At 38.2% G+C, this 19,975-nt stretch overlaps 2 protein-coding genes across 8 annotated transcripts; one reads left to right on the top strand and one right to left on the bottom strand.

Moving 5' to 3' along the window:
- Positions 1-2,293: 2,293 nt before the first annotated feature.
- On the top strand, positions 2,294-6,658 carry LOC125741188 (fas apoptotic inhibitory molecule 1-like). Of its 7 annotated transcripts, none has more exons than XM_049012721.1 (6): positions 2,294-2,362; positions 2,630-2,688; positions 3,365-3,505; positions 5,182-5,410; positions 5,738-5,787; positions 6,048-6,658. In XM_049012721.1, the coding sequence occupies exons 3-6, from the start codon at positions 3,392-3,394 to the stop codon at positions 6,195-6,197; spliced, it is 543 nt and encodes a 180-aa protein (XP_048868678.1). In that variant the 5' UTR covers positions 2,294-2,362; positions 2,630-2,688; positions 3,365-3,391; the 3' UTR covers positions 6,198-6,658. The 7 variants fall into 7 exon arrangements, with proteins under 7 accessions (XP_048868678.1, XP_048868673.1, XP_048868672.1 ...); XM_049012716.1 differs by having other exon boundaries at positions 2,319-2,414; XM_049012720.1 differs by having other exon boundaries at positions 2,330-2,384.
- A 1,626-nt stretch (positions 6,659-8,284) lies between these two features.
- vps16 (VPS16 core subunit of CORVET and HOPS complexes) lies at positions 8,285-19,214 on the bottom strand. Its single transcript, XM_049012712.1, has 24 exons — positions 19,047-19,214; positions 18,671-18,759; positions 18,313-18,404; positions 18,037-18,165; positions 17,742-17,886; positions 17,499-17,614; positions 17,237-17,359; positions 16,779-16,834; positions 16,607-16,696; positions 16,248-16,342; positions 14,787-14,863; positions 14,554-14,685; positions 13,943-14,070; positions 12,644-12,679; positions 11,905-12,013; positions 11,679-11,813; positions 11,492-11,600; positions 10,749-10,846; positions 10,427-10,531; positions 10,193-10,270; positions 9,691-9,860; positions 9,253-9,349; positions 9,065-9,168; positions 8,285-8,986 (listed from the first exon to the last, which is right to left on the bottom strand). Exons 1-24 carry the CDS (start codon positions 19,094-19,096, stop codon positions 8,842-8,844), a joined length of 2,508 nt encoding a protein of 835 aa, XP_048868669.1. The 5' UTR covers positions 19,097-19,214; the 3' UTR covers positions 8,285-8,841.
- Between the last annotated feature and the right edge of the window lie 761 nt (positions 19,215-19,975).

The following is a 19,975-nucleotide window of genomic DNA, read 5'->3' as shown; positions in this document are numbered from 1 at the left end:
GGTGAAGATATAAATTGTTTGTGGGAGGCAGTGAAGGCCACCCCACACGGGGGCACATGTAAAGTGTATTCCTGAATTCTGTTTTCCTCATAGTTATAAACCCCAAGGGTTATATACTGTAGCAATACAACAGATTGATTCATTTTTTAATCCATCCATCCATTCATTCATTTTCCAAACCGCTTATCCTACTGGGTCGTGGGGGGTCCGGAGCCTATGCTGGAATCAATGGGCACGAGGCAGGGAACAACCCAGGATGGGGGGCCAGCCCATCGCAGGGCACACTCACACACCATTCACTCACGCATGCACACTTACGGCCAATTTAGCAACTCCAATTAGCCTCAGCATGTTTTTGGACCATGGGGGGAAACCGGAATACCCGGAGGAAACCGCACGATGACATGGGGAGAACATGCAAACTCCACACACATGTGACTCAGGCAGAGACTCGAACCCGGGTCCCAGAGGTGTGAGGCACCAGCGCTAATCACTGCACCACCATGCCGCCCCCTCATTTTTTTATATAAAATAAAAATCTGGAGGCTCTTGGGTTATACAGTATGTTGCTATAATATAGATTTAAAGTACCTTTTAATAAATAAAATTTCAGGATAAAAAATAGTATCAAGTCATCCAATACTCGCTTCATGCACACACACGAGCAAATTTGCTCTCAGCACCAACACCATTAAGTGCTTACATCAAATCAAATCACTAAATTCCTCAATTAGTAAGTGCAAATGATTAAAAAACAAGTGTGCAGTAAAGAAAACAAAAGTAAAGAAACAAAACAAGACAATAGTACAATAGGGAGATTACAGGAAATATTAATAAACTGCATTGTACTAATAAAGAGAGTAAAATTTGGAACAATAAATACAATAAATGATTGTGAATATTAGTATGGATAACTGACATGGATAATTGGTATGGATAATTGATATGGATGACAGAATGGATTATCGAACAGAGACTAATAGTCACAACTTCATATTTATTTTACAGATAAGTAAATAAATTTAGCGCACACTGAAAATATTCTAAGTGTACAAGAAGTTAAAAAAGGGGAAACCGGGTATAATGGATGTGGTGTCACTTTTTGTAGCCGGCTACTTACGTTAGAGTGGAGACTCTGTGAAGGATGATAAATTGTGTTCAAAAAATGAAGCTGATTGGCAATGCTTTGATTTTAAACTGACAAGAGAATCACTCAAAACCAGTGTGTCAGCTCTGCAAGAAAAATGTGAAAGTTAAGAATTCCAGTACAATGAATCTTTGCACTCGTAAGCAAAATTGCTATAGTGTTGAGAATGCTGCTCTAGGGTGTAGCTTTGCAATCATATGAAAAGGTGCAAAAAACATCTCAGTTAGGTGGTTTCAATGCATACTGGACTCCCAGTGAAACAAATGATACCGCTGAACCTTGCCAGAATTCCTGCTCACTGCTGTTGACATTTGACCATCAGTATGCCTTACAAAGTTGGAAATACTTTGCAGAAATGTCGATCCCAGACCTGCACAACAAGATCGAAGGGATGACAGACATCAGGATTGCAACCTACACTGGCATACAGGAACCAGACCATACAGTACCACACCTGTATCATGGCTAGAAACTAGATACAGCATGGTGCCACATCATTTCAGTTTTCCACTGCAGAAAGGGAGGCTGCATAAAAGTATTGCTGGATTTGGAGAGCGAAAATTGTGTAAAACTGAAGAGATGACTATTTACTGTTCATATGGTGTATATCATCTTAGTAATCCTGCGGAGGAATTTCACCCAAAGTTGAGGACTGATATTATAGCAGGAGACTGAACAGTTACTTTGCCATCCTGAGTACAGCAGAAAAGTACTCTTCATTAGTATTTGAAATAAACACATGTATCCTGTAAATATCTCAGAATTCATTATCAGTATCTTTTTGACTGTCTTAGTGAAATTGAGGTTAATCAGATTATGGAATTAGAGCATAAAGAAGGAGGACATACTGGAATAATGGACAGTAATGGTTGCCCAGCACCTCCAGAATATATCATTTGCTTTTGCATTCATTCGTTATTTTTGTAACTTCTGTTATCATTATTGTTGTAAATCTTGTGGCCTATATTAAGTTCTGTAAAGTTCTACATTGCAGTTAAATATTTGCTCATACGCGGTACAGACACCGATGACAGACGTTACGCAATATTGCATACGTATGCGTGAAAATGGCGTACATGCGCCTTGCAAATTGCGTAGGTGAAGATCGGGTTGCGACAGTGCGTATGCGCGGCCATACTGCTCAAGAACGACATATCGTGTTGTAGTGTACGCATGCGCGTGAGTGCTGCAAATCGGGCCGGAGCCAGAGGCTGGGTACTGACAACAGTGACATGAAGTACAAAAGCAAAGGCGAAATCCAAAATCTGTCTGTAGTCTTTATTCGGTATCTCGCGAGAAAACCTTTATTGCAAAAGTGTGTGCTACATGAATGTATGTTTTTAAGGATTGAATTGAAATACAAGACAGTAATCGAAACAATGATATATTTTAGTTAACTGATACTAGAATATGCTAGCATTGTCTTGGTAAATCGTTGGTGTCTTGCGGTTTCTATAGTAACAGTTTCCTTCCCTTACACAGACGCTAACATCAAGGAACAGTTATAGCTATTTCGTGTTTGGACCGCGTGAATCCAATAAGTAAGACATTTTTTTTAAATTATCGTTCTCATCAGTATTTTATACTCGTCTTTTCACTTTGATTTTCGTAAAGCTAAAGAGACCTGCCAAAAGATTAGCATTACTGTTGTTTACCTGTAGCTACTGTACGACACTCTCGAATGAATTCGCGTTGGATGTCATTCTTTGAATTAATAATAAAGTAATAAAGTTATCCCTAATGATTCTATTATAAGGTCAATGGCAGCTTTTCTGTTAAGATCAACATCTCTGATTTGTTGTCACTGCACCTTTTTGCATATTAGTAGCTGTGATCAATGTACAGTATATTTGAAAATCGAATACATTCAGTATTTTGTATTGTAGATGTATCTTGTTTTTGTCAACTGCTGTTTTTTATGTTCTATTACGAAGTACGTTTAAGACAGACTCTGCTGTACAACTGATAAATTGTTTCTGACAGTTCGATGTAGTAAGCCTATTTACCTTATGCCTCCGCAAATTAGCTTTCTGTTTGAAGGACAGAGCACCAAAAGTACTTGTGCTTGTGCAATGATGGATTCTACCCTCTTTCAGGGTTTTTCAAAGGATGGCTCTGCCCTTCAAGAAATATAATATTACTCTGGTTTTGGAGACAATTTAACTGGAATAGAGTTACCGAACTTAATAACCATTCAATAACTGTCTCATTTTCTAGTCTTTGCAGTACTGTCACCAAAAGAGAATGTCTGGGGACCTGGTTGGTGTTTGGGAAGTAGCTCTGAGTGATGGGGTCCATAGAATCGAATTTGAGCATGGGACAACTACAGGCAAACGTGTCATTTATATTGATGGAAAGGTAGGCAAGCAGCTACTTCCTTAGATATAGTGTCATAACATGTTTCATTGCTTGAAGAAACTGATGGTTTAGGTAAACTTCAATTGACTGGTCACTTAATGTAGGTGGTTGAAATTCTAGTCAAAATATGATTAGATAGGCCAACCAGTCAATAAGTCTACAAATATAGATAATTCTATTTTAGAAATAAATACTTGTTATAGCGTATAAAGCCAGTGATTTTCATATGACTTAATTCTTGAAAATTTAATGTGAATTTTACTTAAGTTTACTTAGTTTACTAATCATTCAACATTTTAAACTTTCTTAGTAAACTCAGGTATCTGAATTTTCAAAAAGCTGGTAATTTGTGCAGTTTGTTCCCTTTGGTTAGAAGTTGCTTAAATATTTATTTCTATATCCATCCAGTTTCCATAATAACTAGCAATCGCAGCAAACTTCCCAGGAAACAAGGCAAATAGGAGCACAGACACTAAGCAATTCCACACTAGACGCAGTTCACTTTGCCACAGGTTCTTGGACTGTCATTGGACACTAGCTCATCTAACTTCTTTGTTTTGGCTTGTAGAAGGAAACCTACTAATACACAAATGTTGGAAATACTTAATATGGTGTACATGCTACCTGTCTGGGCAGGAATCAAACCCCTCCTTTCCTGTAAGCCACCTTGGCACCTGTCACCTTCTTTTATAGAATTCATAGATATTCCTTTCAATTAAATTTCAATTTGTGCAAGACAAAGTTTTGTATTTTTCAGTCTTTAATGGTCATCTTTTGTGAGTCAGTGACTAATTAAGGCGTAATTTCACAGTCTTCCTTTCAAAGGTGTAGAAAAGTATAAAAGCATTATATCTCAAAGGGAAATTTTAAAAAGTAAAAAAAAAAAAAAAGTAAGGTATGCGTAATTCAAATATCATCCATCCATTTTCCAAACCGCTTATCCTACATTTCATAAAAATCAAAAAAGGTCATACAAAGGCCATTTGTTGAATTAAAATGGAATGAACACATTGTTAACACTCTGTTCATTGTATTTATTTACCACAATGTGTGCACACGAAAGTAACATAATTTTGATTTTTTGCAACGGTCCCTTGAGGGGCTCCATACCACAAAAATATTGCTAGTCTGTGCTTAATTTTTCTCGTTTGTTCCATTTGGTTTATATATGGATTTTGAAGGAGCATGAATGGTTTGTAATTATATAGTTTATTTTTCAGTTTTCATAATAAAACATTTGATAAACGTGTTACTCCCGAAAGCTTGTTTAAATAGTTATATCCACAGGAGCAGGTCCAGGGAACAGTTGATATTTACCTTGTGTAGCAGTAATCTGCTTCTAGGCAGGACAAAGACACGGGAACGGGCTTTGTCATAAAAAACTGAACTATAAAACAGGAACAGTGCTTCTATATCAAGAGAAATCCAAGATACTGGAAACTAAAACCTGAAAATATGCGAATATTTGAGGGATCCTCTTCAGACATCCTCAGTTGTCTTTCAAAAGACATACCCACCATCCCATGCAGTTATAAAAAAACCTCTTTTCACCTGCAGGCACATGATCGAAAAGATTAACTGAACCCATCCTCATGTAATTTATTTGGTGTATTTGAGTTAATTGAATGAGTGAGCATTTTTGCTGTTTGTATTCAACTTGTTTATTTTTCAAACAGGAAGTTGTGAGAAGGGATTGGATGTTCAAACTTGTTGGAAAAGAGACATTCAATGTGGGTGGGACAGACACAAAAGCCACAATAAATATTGATGCTATCAGTGGTTTTGCTTATGAATATACTTTGGAGATCAATGGGAGGAGTCTCAAGTCATACATGGAGAATAGATCCAAGATCACCAACACTTGGCTGCTAAATCTCGATGGAGCTGACTGCAGAATAGTCTTAGGTAAGATGTAATACATTTTCAGAAATTTATATTTCAGTGAAAATATTATCCGTATTTGTAAATATTCACAAATTGTAACATAAAGACCAAATAGGACCAAATTAGATTTGTTGCTTTATTAAAAATACTGCAAGAATACATGTTCAGTAGTCTTTTGAATGCAACAAGGATGCTAGATTGTCTTCTCTAGCTCCATTTGTTGTTTACGTTTTTGTGATTGATTTTATAGTAAATCCATATTGTGTTATGGGAAAATGATTAACCTGAATATATTAATGCATCGATACTTGCCTTCTCATTGAATTTGTTGTGGACATTTTCTGATAGAGAAAGACACGATGGACATATGGTGCAATGGCCAGAAGATGGAGACTGCAGTAAGTATTTGTTAATCATTAATGATTCTGAAAAGAAAGCGCTTGTCATTTAAAATAATTGGTGCTCAGTAGCTCTGACATAATATTTCAAAGTTTCAATAGTCAATATGTTTTTAAATATTTGATTATTAATTTTTTATTTATAGACAGGGATTTCAAATAGTTTTCAGTTTGCAGTAAATGGCTCTAATCTAATTGTATTTCCTTGCACATAGACTACTGAATATCTTTTCATGTTCCAATACTCCTTTGTTGTTAAGGGAGAGTTTGTAGATGATGGCACTGAGACACACTTCATGATCGGTGACCATGATTGCTGCATCAAGGCTGTGAGCAGTGGCAGGAGAAGGGATGGCATCATCCATTCTCTACTGGTGGATGGTACTGAAGTTTCATCGTCCCCGGAATAATAACCATTTCAGAAGTGAACATTTAACGTATTGAACATATATGAGAATATACCTGAAGGACAGAATTTTCACAGTTATTGCTACACTGACAGTAGAAAGGACTTGAAATTGCAAAAGTAAGTGGCAGAAGTGTTTAATTGGTATTTCACTAAGAAATGTAAATTATATTTACATCGTTAATTGCTGCTGTCCGGTTAGCATGTGAACAAATGTTTAGCTCGTTTCAGGGTAATCAATACACTAGCTATATTTATACTATTAAACTAATGTATTTTTGTCACTCTTGTGTGCACACAAAATCATCCCATTCAGTCAAAGACCTCTGTTGTTATACACATTTGTGTACGTAATTTATATTTTTCCAGGAGTATTTTTTAACGAATATTTTGCAGAACTTTATAAGTAAGGTTAAACCTGATTAGACATGCATTAAAATGTTCAAAATGAAAGTGTAAAGTAAATGTAACAGTTTGCAGTGTTTATTGACATTTGGCTGATCTTGGACATGGGGTTCTGTAACAGCACAGCACAGGAATGTGCAAAACATATACTTTGTTCAAAATTACAATGCAGAATCAAGCTAATTCAAATTTGATTGTATAATGTGTTGCATATATTATACATGTTATTGTAGGGGTGAACAAAGAGCTCTTTACCACTGTGAAATTCATAGAAATTTTAAGCATTTGAATACTTGGGATGTGGGAACTTTTATTTTTTCACTGCATTACCACCATTTATAATGACTGCAGGCTTTACAGCTCACATTCCATTTATGTTCAGGGCACAGACAGGTATGAAGAGAAACTGAATACTTATAAGGGACATTAATGAACATACAGCAGCACCAGTAGCAGTGTTTAATTGAGTTCATTAATTTAATTAAAAGTCAGATCAACTTAGGCCCGTATAAATTGAAATAGTAGGTCTGGATTTATTTACTGAGACCAAATGCTAAGTAAAATGTAGTACTTGTGCAGGAATTCCTCTTTTATGTGATATGCGAGTGTAATGTCTGTTTGATGTGACACTTTCATTTTTAGCCGTTTTAACCAGGGCCTGTGTTTATTGCGTTAGTTTTACAGTATGTGACTCCATCAATATTGGCAATGAAATACACTTAGATGTTATAAACTTCAGAGCAGTACAACTTGTAGCATCTTATAATAGCCATCTCTTGGACAATTGTTACAGTAAGCCATAGATAGAAGGCAATTAAAATGATCCAAAAATGACCTGTTTTTTGGAGTGTTAGGCATATTTTCGGGTTACAATTATGCAGAAATGAGCAATGAGGTATATGAAATTTTTACCAAGCATGTCTGTTTCAGCTAAAGTTTAAAATCACCTAGTAATGCATCTTTGTCTATGGTAGCCCCTAAGTTTAAAACAAAAAACTAAGAATAATAATAATAATAATTGATACTTTATTGATCCCCGCAGGGAAATTGTCTTTTCGCCTCCCTCAACTTGCTCTTTTTTCATAGAGTGAGTTGTTTTTTGCGAAGGGCTGCCACCCGTAGCGGCGCCCAGGGAGCTGGGGGTTAAGGAATGATGAATATGGCCTCGGTTGTTAACAAAAACTAATCAATTAATACATAAGTATATTAGCGATGTATATAAATTTATCTTCCTAGTACAGAAATTCTATTCTCCTGTTTCTGTCACTTAAAGTTTTCTGCGAAGATGGTGGGACAGTCTGCACTGTATGTTGGGATGATTCACAAAGCAGATGCATGCTTTTGGCCTCTAACAGTGTCTCTCAACCCAGTCAACGGAGGTCCTCCAGACACTCCACAAGTTAAAAAACACTTGCTTAGAACTTACTTGTGCCAACAGCTGATGGCTGGCAATATGCCTCGTATTCAATTGATCAGTTTATCCGTTTTAAAATTGAATTTGCCAACAATTGAAACGGTGACCTAGTACCACAAAATACAAATGTTACCCCACGTTACTGAAGGAATGTAAATTCGGCCAGTTTCACAGCTATAAGAAGTTGTACGAGACGAAGACCTGTATATATTATGCCACTGTGATAAACAAAGGCTATGGATGTGCCAAGAAAAAGAACAAACAAGCATATGTTCACTGAAATCTGGGAGATTTATGGAATTCTGGTTAAACTGGCAGTGTAATGAAGACATTATTGCATTCGGTAAATTTACAGGGGTACAAGCCAGAAAGAAACTAACATCTAGAATTCTTTACCGTGCTATACAATTCCAGTTAGCCTGAAAAACATCCCGAATAAATGCAATAATTCATGAATCCATCTTCTAATGGTTAATCCTGTTCAGAATTGCCTGGCATCTATTTACATGTACATGCACAATCATTATTAGTAATCAGTAAGTACAGCATTGAGATCTAAACATACTCCTTCCATTTACAAGTTCATTATCAACTTTATATTGCAGGAGAGCAAATGTGTAATTTCTGTCAGGAGAGAAATAGACTTTGCATCCTTTTATATTCACTGTGGAACTTTTGCACACTGTGACCCATCGGTTTAAAACTGAATTTTAACAGAGATAGCGTTTTCAAAATTAAATGGGAATGTTATTCATTATACACTTCATTATCCCTCACTGAACACAATTTCACATGAAAGGACAGAGAATGAATTTGCTGTTGTACACGGTTACTTCTTGCCAGCAGTAGCCCGTGTTCTGTTTAGACGGTCAACAATGGTTCTGTCAGTAGTAGCAGAGCAATGGGAGAGAACAAGACTGATCTCCCCTTCATTGCGCCTTTCAATGGCAGCGTCAGCAGCACCTTCCAGATCCCTGGGCAGAACATAGGTGACCAAAGTGTCAATCTATAGCAGTCGCAAGGAAATGTTGATTATATGGGCTGGCACTTACCCTACTGCTATGTGTGCCTTCACCTTCTGTTCTGGTGTGACCTTTGACACATACTTCCTGGCCTCATACTTATTGTGGTGCTTCATGCAGACATCCACAAAAGGCTTTTTAAAAAAGGAGAGGAAATGGGTCAATTCAACGGTACTCATTGTTTCAGAAGCATTTTCACCAAGGAATTGAATGTATACCAGGTATCCGATAGGTGATTTCTTGGTCTTTGAAAATTTCTCCATTTCTTCCCAGTCTTCTTTCTCTGCTAGGGCATTGAGTTTAAGCCACCAGTACCTGTTTAAATAAAATTCAAAATCAAATCCTAATGTCAGGCATATCCAGGATGGAGGTAACAGGTGGTGTTTTAGCATTGTTGCTTGCAAAATGAAAAGAATAAAAATAAAGTACTATTAATCCCCCTATGCAAACTATAGAGCAGGGGCAGGCAACCCTGGTTCTGTAGTGCAAGTATCCAGCAAGTTCTCTATTCCACCTAATGAATTACTATCTGTCTGAGATCAGGTGTGGTTCATCAAAGACCAGGTAGGATAGAAAACCTGCTGGATATCAGCACTCCAGGACCAAGGTTGCCTACCGCTGCTCTAGAATTTGCTCAATTTTCATGGCTCCCTCACCTCTTGTCAGGAACACGAAAGTCTTTATACAGCTGCTCAGCCTGCTTGTGCAGTCCTACAATCAGCAGGCAGTGCAGGGTGTCCTGTAACGAGCAGCCCACCATTCGCTCCCCCTTCTCCTCCTCCAGGCGTCGCTGAAACCGCAACAGACGCATCTCCTCCTCTGTGGCCTAGAGGGCAGAATTGGACAATGTATCAGAGCTACTATGAACTTTACAATGCAATTTATCAGCCCACGCTGACATCAACCGGGCAGTTCTATAAAACCCCGTTAAGACCCAGGACTCCAGACACTGTAATTTCATGCATTTGCAATTAAGTTTTAGGCAAATGTGAGGCAGAATTCAGTATTTTCAGGATTGGGGTTGAGATGTCTCCTCTCACTATTTGCTTCAAAACCTATTCTATCCCACCACCTCCATAAATTTATTTCACAATTGAAGCACTTCATGTAAACCTGCTTGACTTAGTCATTCTGTTTCATAATTAAAAGGTGTCTTACTTTAGCATTGAACTCATTTTTGGCTTTGTTGTACTCATCCATTGCATTCTGCAGGCATGACATGCGTGTATCCAGCCTCTGCAAAACAATTCAGGCCAATAACAATTAGGAATAAATTTCAGCTTCACTGACAGCAACACATTTACTTGCTAAAACCTGCCAAAATCTATGCTTTCGTGTTTTTAAATAGTTTAAATTGTTTTAGACTAGGCACAGGCAGTTAACTTCACTCACCCCTTCTTGATAACTAGCTCTCACATAGAAGTTGCCCAGTTCCTGGTGGTCATCATCTTGATTGAAGAGGTCTTTAAGTGTGTCCTGCTCTTGATGCTTACAAAACTGGCATATACATGTATTCTATTTAACAAGTTTTCCTGTTCAATGTGACGTACATGTAGTTTCACATCTGCTGATATGGACTTAAGCAATTGTGATAATGGTTCTTCAATAGTTCCACCACTTCATGTAATTAACACAAAACCATAAGGCTGTGAACAAAAAATCCTCAATGAACAGCATAGTCTAAAACCTACATGACAAGCCTTTTTATCCTCACCTGTCTATAAAGACTCAGAGCAATTGGCTGGTTCCTTAAGGTCATGAAGAAATCTCCTCTGTTCATCTCATTCTTCAGGTATGTGACCACTGTGTAGACTGATTACACATGGGGACAGCATCAGTTTAATACACCCAAGCAGGCAAGAACGGATGTTTCTCAATATGCATACTTGACCATACTTGTGTTCTCGCATACACATTCCAGGTCATCTTCTTTTGCTGAAGACCAGTTTCAAAATTAAGAACAGAAGTACAGAGGATGGTAAAATTCCCTGGATGTTATTCTTGCTCCACCCCAAATATCAAGGATGCATTGGTTGCATCCTTGCCAAATGAGAACAATCCCATGATTCATTGCGTTCCCGGTTCGTTCTTGGGATGTAGGTTAGCAATACCACTCCTGCCAAGACCACAAGTACAATCTTTATGTTCTTGGTATTGAGAAACACCCAATATTTATATATGTTTTGTAATCAACTTTGACAGTCTCTACATATGGTGAAGCAAATTGTTATAGCACAATGTTAGAGGACTAGCTAGCATTAATGTGTCAGAGTCCGAAACAGGTTACAGTGATCATCAATATGATAAAAGCAAGTGTTTCTTAAAGCAGGCCTCGGGGACCCCCAGATGGTCCACATTTTTTGGGAGAGAGCAAAAATGTGGACCATCTGGGAGTCCCCAAGGCCTGCTTTGAGAAGTAATGATATAAGCATCTGTGCATGTGTTACTGCATTGTACCCAGGTCAGTGTCTCCACTCTCAATGGCTTTACTGAGGGCCAACTGACTCCTTTTCATCTTCAAGAGTAATGGCACCTGTTCACCAGAGCGAGGCTCAAACTCCAGGAGCTAAGAGAGAAAGAGAGTGACTTCACAGTGCTTGTTATCCTGTGGCATATTTTAGCAAAGTGAAAGAGATGGCTGTACCTTGATGGCTAATTCTGTCCTGCCACACTCATATGCCCTGGCTGCAATATCAGAGTAGGAGATACCAGCAGTCTCCCCTAGCTTCAGACTGACCATTCGAGCAATGACCTCATCAGCCTCTTCTTTTTGCTGCACCTGAGCAAAAGATGTTGGGAGCATTGATGAATTAACACATAACTGAAAGTGCTTTGTTTTGAGTATCAGACATTTTGTAACAGGGACCCACCTTACAGCAGGCCCAGTGCTTCAGCACTCTACTGACTCCTTGGTACTCGGGAATCTTCAAATAGCGGCAAATCTCAATGGCGAGAGGGTACAGTTTGCGGTACACCAGCCTGAGTGGGGACACACAATCCTTTGTCCCACTTTTCCCAGTTACCTTGACCTACAGTACTGTGCAAACGTCTTAGGCAGGCAAAGAAAATGATGTTCAGATTATCCTTGTGTCGGTGTAAAACTATGATATTATGCCTGTCAAAGTGTGTCAGCTTAGCCATTTCAGAACCTCTGCTAAAATCATCCTAGTATTTGCAGTCCAATGCAACTATGTATTTTTTGACTTGGCCACTAGCACACCTCATACAGCTAATCAATCTGTCACTGACTTTTTAAACCAATATATTTAATTATTTAATTAAGCTGTCGGTGAAATTTAACAAAATCATGGAACGACTGAGGTGCCCCTGAGGAGAAGTTTGGGAACTGTAGCAGTCCAAAGCCATCCAACTAGATATCAGTAACTTTTTAGAAAACAGAAGAAATAATTACTAGTTTTTATTGTGTTACTCTTAATTTGCACATGCTCTAATGTTAAATAGTGTTTTTTCTTCTAAGCCAAAGTACACTTGCTACCCAGATAAACAGCTTTAAACTGCCTAAGACTTTTGCACATTACTGTAGCTTTCATTCAAGAAATGACCAACACACAAATACTGGTAAGCCTGCTAGAAGAGATGTCCCCTTACCTGTCAATGAGTACCTGCACCGTCATCTGCTTATACCTGCAAGTAGACTTAAGGATTCTATCTTGTTAGTGTTTTCAAATTGTTTAGCTAAGAATATACAGTTTTCTCTTATCAAGGTTTCTTTCTACAACTTCTGGAAGCTGAGCACTCACAACTGTCCTGTACACTAGGGCTAGGTGATAAAAAAAAAATACACAATATTTTAATTAAAAAAATATTGCGATAAGCAAAAATATCAAGTGCCTCCCCCGTTCTATTCACGCAGAACGTGTTAATAGAAGGAAGAAAAAAAAGAAAAAAAAAACAAGTCTTTAGCAAGATCTCACAATATTTTGCATTAGTATTAATAACTGTACTGTTTCCATTCAAAATACAAACAAAGAATGAATGGACGGATAACCATAAAACTAAATGACAGACATGTCCAATAAGTGTGCTTTAAGCTGTAGACTATGCGATACAGTGCATACCATTTAACTTTCAGACTATGTATTTTTATATGTACTTATAGTAATTGTACTTGGTGATATAATTGTAGTAACACATATTTACCAATAATTGTGTGCATTTACCATCAGTGACTATATGCAAGTGACAGTTAACATTCAAACATTAATTAAAATTTGACCATAAAGCAATCTGGACAACTGAGAGATATCGCTTGCTTTTGTTGAGAGATATTAAAGTTGAAAAACGGAATTTCAAATATAGAGCTAATTTTACCGTGGTGTCGGAGATACACTTTAAACCTGAACCCTCTTTCTAGAATACCAAACTGGTATTCACTCTTGATGAATATATGTATTAAGGATGTGAAGATCAATACTGAAATATTGACTCTTTCAATCTGAATGTGATCATTTTGAGAATCAATTCTAATTCTGTTAAAATATCGATTTTGTACCTGGTAATTTTAAATGTTTATATTATTTTAGTGAAAAATGATCTACTACTACACAGGGATGGGGTCTTTGTATTTCGAATATATAAAAGTGCAATTAATAAATACATGTAAAAATACATAATCTGAAAATGAAATAGTATGCATTCATTTTATTCATTCATGCAAAATTAATATTCATGTTTTACATGCCTGCAAAATGCTCTTATTTCCACATGCATTTCCAGTCTCATGTTATATTTATACCAATTTAAAATCATAGAATTCACCTTATTATATTCAAACGTATACAGACTATGAAGAAATGTAAATTCAACTCAATTGAGACCTAGAGCAAGAAAGTGAAAATTAATGTCTGCATGCATGAAGATGCATCTTTCTAGAAACTGAAAGGATACTGTTGCAGTGTGAGAGGGATCCCCACAGTGTAATCTCGAACAGCATTCAGGACACGCAGATCTCTGCACGTGCAGACAAATTGCTCTGGACGGAAATTACTGAGGAAGCACTTTCCAAAGGAGGCTGCCTAGAGTCCCAGAAGGGCAGGAAAAAGTAAATATCATGTTATTCCTTGTCTGGCATACATTACTCATCTTTTACTTTAATCATAAACCTGAATCCTATCTTCATCTCAAACCTCATTGTAAAGGCTATTTTTAGACCACTGTTTTGCAATTGCTGAAATGGAGATCAGAAGTTATGTCAGTCCACTGCCTACCGGTAAAAAGCTCAGCAAATTATCGGTGACTGGTTCTGGAAGGTCATGGGTTCAAACCTCTATGGCTGGCAGAGTGATCATGTCACCTGACCACTGGGCCCTTGTGCAAGGCCCTTAACCCTAATTGCTTCAGGGATCCCGGATGACCCTGCTCACTGACCCCAAAAACATTCCTCATTTTCAAGTGACACTAGACAAAAGCATCTGCTAAATACATCTAAATTTCATGACTCATCATAAAAAAATATTTCGAAGATCAAACTGTCCATTAGCTCAATCCCAGGGTCTCACCCTGAGCAGCATCTTCTGTGTCTCTGGCTCATGTTCATATCCGGCAGCTTCCACACACTGTTTCACTGCATCACCCAGCCGGTCTTGCTCTTTGATCTCCCGCAGATATTCATCTGCTTTCTGGCTTTCTTTCTGCATACACCAAGAAATATATACTCAAGAAAAGAAATAATGTCTCATTCTCAGGCAAACCGCAAAACACCAAAAAGCAAACCCACAAAATGTCACATTACCTCATACTCCTTGTGTGCTTCAAGCAGCAGCGCTCCAGGAGCCATAGAGGCTATCTTAAATATCTCCTCACTTACCGCTGAAAAGTGGAAAAAGAGAGAGTCAGGATTTTGACAAGAAGAAAGCATCACTATAGGTGTTATGACTGCATATGATGATCTATTCCAGGGTTTTCAACCTGGGCTCCATCACCCCCTGGGGGGCCCATAGAGTAACTACAGGGGGTTCGCAGAAGCATATAGTAAATTACTTTTGTGGTCATACATTATTGGGTGGGAAGTCTCATAGCCAGGTCTATTTTCATCTTGTAGTAACCTAATAAGGTTGAAAATCCCTGAACTATTTACTCATTAATAACATTCTAATTAGTGGTAGGCTATATGACGACAATTTATCGTGACCAGTTGCAATTGTGTTCATGATAGCATATCAGTGATGGCAAGAATCACCATCCAGCACTACATTTATTATTTAGCAGACACTTTAGTCCAAAGTAAAGCAAAGCAAACTGCACATCACAAACATACGTGCTATCGAGCAGTCAACTCTGCATAACAGCAGCTAGACTGGGCTTCTAATAAAAATTCCCAGTTAGAAGTACACTACTTAACATTATCAATAAACTACAAGTGCAGTACTACAACAAAAACAAACTAATGTGTAACAAAACAATTTCGACCTGCAAAACATCACAGCGCTGTCTATATATATATCTCACTTCTTTGTCAATTGTCTGTACCAGTGGATCTGAACTTGGTGATGAATCTTAAAATAAACAGGCAAGCAAGGAGCAAATAACTTTACATGCCACTGAATCACAAAAAATACAGCACTCATGTCATGCCGTAAACCACACATGATCTGTAGATGGCCTGGCAGTGCTGTCAAGTTAACAAAGCACGTGGCATGGCAGCTTTGGAAGATTTAGTTCCAAAAAAGGTTCTACTTCAATTGCGAGGAAATGGACAGGATGCTGCGAAATCCAAAGTGGGCCAAATCTCCTGTGATTTGCAAACTTTGCAGAAATAATGTTCGCATAACAGGTGGCAACACAATCAATTTGTTTTGTTGTAAACTGACTTCAGAACAGTACCGTTATTGACCAAAGTGATTCATTTGCACTCAAAATTTTAGTATTAAAAATAAGCACTTTTGCTCTAATTAATCAGTTTCTTTGTATGCATAATATTTTTCATACTTTAATAAGTATTTTTATAATGCCACAAGCAGTGTAATAGAATAGAATTGCTGGTAAAGTGGTAAATGGCCAATTAACATTACTACATATATCCCAATTTGATTGGTTTGTAAACAAACTTAAAAAATTGTGATCTATATCATGGATCTTGATTCTAACCAAAAAACTCCTGATATGACTTTTTGGCCATATTGCCCACCCCTAATTACAATTTCAAAATTATTACAGGAAAATACAAGTGATATAGATACCAGTACATACTGACCTGGAACCTCCTGAAGCAGCTCATGGTGGGTCCCACTAATGATTCTAACACTATCAAGCTCCGGAACCAGAACAGATTCATTATCCAGGTTATACCCAAACAAAAGGTTAAGGACAACAGGTCAGGTCAGGTCGGGGAGAACGCACTGGTGCAGCACGTTGCCGAAACCACCACACAGTGAAACTTCTCGGTATCCTGGCCAGCGTTCCCACAGGCAGATACACGGTCCAATCCCACCCTCCGGAAATGGCCATCCAACTGCCGCAGCCAGGTATTACATGGGCAGGTCCAAACACTATTAATTCTGCAAATACCTCATCCACCATGGTTTCAGTGGAAAAAAACAGGCTAAAGGATACTGAATTGTGTCTTTACATGGTCCAACTACCAGCAGGTACTTTTCCCACATGATCACAACTGACGGCTGCTGACTCTTAGGCCTCCAACACCTTAATGCAGGGCAAGCATTGTATGATTTTTGGGAATATTTCTATAAACAGATGCATTTTATTGCAGAATCAAATGGCTTACCAGGCCATCTGTGACGGTGGGGTCCGCATCTTGGTGTCGACCTCACAGAGTTTTTCCTAACAAAGATACATTTCAGGTCAATTAACTTCACCTTCCATTTTACCTTAATAAACCCCCTTAGTGTCATAACTAACATTATAGCATGAGTAAATAAAAGGCAGTATTTGAACTGATTAGCACCTATGTATGTGTGTGTTTACAGAACATAATTATCCACAAAACACATTTTATACACACCTTAAAGTTCAGTGTTATTTAATCCTGACATACGACTGAAACAAAATCCATCCATCCATTTTCTATAGTTTGCCCTAGGTAGGGTCCAGCACCTATCCCAGAAGTTAAGGGCGGAAGGCAGGGAATAACCCAGGAAGGAGTGTGTCTTATATAAACTTCTACTAGGGTTAATGAAGCATATCCAGTGTTTACCCCAGAATAGGCCAGCCCATCTCACCAACCTTTAGGTTGGCAGAACCCATCCAGACATGACCTGAATCTGTGAAGAGAGCCAGATACTTGTAGCTGAAGGAACCCGCAACCTGGATAATGTTGGTGGCTTGGGAGGAGAAACCTGAGGGGCTCTTAAACACATATGGCATCCACAATTAAAAATATATAAATTGGTTCACAAAGATACAATACACCGACATACATTTTCAGTCAGTATACGTTTAACAAAGGACAAAATATTCACGGTATAAAAGTGCCTTTGCCACTCACCACCGGTGTGCAGGCAGTGTTGTCCAAGATGTATAGATCTGAGCCATTGGCCAGCAACACCTTGGTTTGTCTGTCCTGTGAAAGCACAGTCCAGCAAGAGGGCACCCCCTGTAGACCTGGAAGAACATAAGGAGTCTAACTATAACAGTCCATACACTATGAGTCCAACTAATGAAATAAAATGAAACAAAGATTTAATGAAAGAGAGCATAACCAAGACAAAGAACCTGCTTCTTTTGATACCTGGGACTTCTGGTAAGCGACGAAGTTTGATATCTTCAATGTTTGTAGCAAGAATGAATCGGTAGGCCCCTGAAAGTACAGCAATCCCTGTACCATAGGGTGAGTGAAAAATCTTGGCTTCCAGCACATGACTCTGAACAAGTTCCTATAAATTGACAAATGCACAGAATAGCCTGAATACTAGCACAAATGCATGCGACAGAAAGTGCTATATAATACACACAAACAGTGAGGTTCCGAATATGTCATGAGACAGACGCTTATATGTGTGGTCAGCTGGTACTTTCTTCCTTACATTGCCCATACTGAAGTGTCTCTTGAAGGAACCAAACAAGTCATATACAAGTACAGTGCCATCCTCCTGCACACACAACAAGTCATCGCTGATTGTCCAGCCTAGCTGCTTCACCACTCCGCTCTTCCACTGTGGAATCACAAACCACAAGTCAGAAAACAGTATATGAATATCCATTTTTAAAATCTACACTGAATTCAATCTTCACAGCAGCTCTTTCAGTCACAGGAAAAATGCCAGCACTCAAACAGCGCATGACTAAAAATATGGGCAAACCATAAAGCTAGCCATGGGAGATCCAGAAGAGGTATAGATCTCTAGCTGGGGTCGAGCACTAGGTGAAGATCGTTGGGGCTCCTTCAACAGAGCTAAAAGAAAAGCGAAAGCACAGTTACCTAGACCATTAAAGTTCAAATAATCAGCAGGTGCGCTGTCATTTAAGAAACTGGACTTAACAAAAATATTGCTGGTACTCATTCTTCATAGACCCTGGTCCCGTTTTTATTAATGTGTAACTGCTACCAATTGCAAGCTAAACTGTTTAACATCTACTTAACAATTAAATTGCAATAACGAAAAGCACTACAAACATGTTAGCAAATCTGAGTCCTACCACTAATTTGAAATATCTTACCGATCGGGCCACCATAAGGGGCTGCTGCAATCTGACAATTTCTGAGTCCCTCCCTTAGGTTCCATCCCATTTCATAAAGCTCGATCTTTCTGTGAAGAAGAAAAAAAAAACACACATCATGTGAGCGGCTGACAGGGCCGTGTTCGCTAAGCATTGCTACGGGTCGAAGATAATAACGATAATAACTTGCATAGGACCGACATGACTTTCCCGATGTAAAATTGGAATTATAGTTTGCTGAGGAAACACTCTGCCTTTTGTCGCACTATACACTTTTTGCTTTTAAATTTTCCCGAAATACCAGTGGCTATCATCGCGTGAAGGTAGTTCCCTAATTTACAAATCGGCCTTAAAAACTCATACGAAAAGTAATAACCTGTAAAACGCTTCCCCTAGTGGGTTCCAACTTGCAGTAACAAACGCCATATTAATCCAAAAGTGTTTTCATTCAGAAATCCCTGGTCACCTAGCCTTTGATTTCAATTGTTTACAGCTTGCACATTCAAGTCTGTCAGAGAAAGCAGCCGGAAAGCAATGTTCTTTCGGTATTCTCTGGCGCCCTCTACAGCTTAGGAGGATGTGCCAAATCTGTATCCGCAATAATTTGTTTACTATGGTCAATTGAGTGTGTATTTATTATTTGCTATTCGTTAATTATCTCAACGGGATAATATAAACGGAGCATCGAATACTGCACAAATGTATATTGACAGATAACCTTATTTATCACAATTTTTAACTGCTAAATTAAATTCTATGTGGGTTATCCGTCCATTCATTCTCCTTAAATGTGAATTCCACATACACGAGCGTTGCATGCATTCAGTCTCAGTGTGTCAGTATTTTACAGGTGTGCCAATACTGTATAGCTGATATTATCTGATTATATTTGTTCCTGGGCTCACTCTCTGAGACAGAGTGTGGATTTCGGCGATCCTGAGGAAATCTGAGCCATTGCCCATAATGGTTGGTTTTACTTTGATTATAATTGGGTGAACCCTGTTCTGCATACCTAGGCCAGCTTGTCCCTTTGAATTTAAAATCTTTCACATTAAAAAAGCATTTAATACTAACCACAGGAAACACTCAGAGGAGTTTCACATTCAACAATATTTTCGTGTTTAGATTAGTATTTTTAGGTTGTTCCAATCCAAGTTCCTTGTCCAATCTAATCCAAATTCCAGATGATGTCTGGCACAGATAATGCTACAAGTTCCAGCTCCTTTTAAGGTTTAAGAAGACTGAAATGTGAACTTGAATTGTTTTGTATTTTCCATGTGACCAGGAATGACATTTGCCACTTGA

The sequence above is a fragment of the Brienomyrus brachyistius genome, chromosome 1 (assembly GCF_023856365.1).
Source record: "Brienomyrus brachyistius isolate T26 chromosome 1, BBRACH_0.4, whole genome shotgun sequence".
Classification (NCBI taxonomy): Eukaryota; Metazoa; Chordata; class Actinopteri; order Osteoglossiformes; family Mormyridae; genus Brienomyrus; species Brienomyrus brachyistius.
This window is presented reverse-complemented; position numbering and strand designations above follow the sequence as displayed.

What these genes read in the sequence shown, in the direction of transcription:
- LOC125741188 (XM_049012721.1), top strand. Translation starts at nt 3,392, where the DNA reads ATGTCTGGGGACCTGGTTGGTGTTTGGGAAGTAGCTCTGAGTGATGGG. An exon ending in TGACTGCAGAATAGTCTTAG is followed by an intron (nt 5,411 to 5,737) that starts GTAAGATGTAAT and finishes ATTTTCTGATAG; the next exon opens with AGAAAGACACGATGGACATA. An exon ending in GCCAGAAGATGGAGACTGCA is followed by an intron (nt 5,788 to 6,047) that starts GTAAGTATTTGT and finishes TTTGTTGTTAAG; the next exon opens with GGAGAGTTTGTAGATGATGG.
- vps16 (XM_049012712.1), bottom strand. Translation starts at nt 19,096, where the DNA reads ATGGCGTTTGTTACTGCAAGTTGGAACCCACTAGGGGAAGCGTTTTAC. An exon ending in GACACTTCAGTATGGGCAAT is followed by an intron (nt 17,887 to 18,036) that starts GTAAGGAAGAAA and finishes GTCAATTTATAG; the next exon opens with GAACTTGTTCAGAGTCATGT. An exon ending in AAGGCACACATAGCAGTAGG is followed by an intron (nt 8,987 to 9,064) that starts GTAAGTGCCAGC and finishes TGTTCTGCCCAG; the next exon opens with GGATCTGGAAGGTGCTGCTG.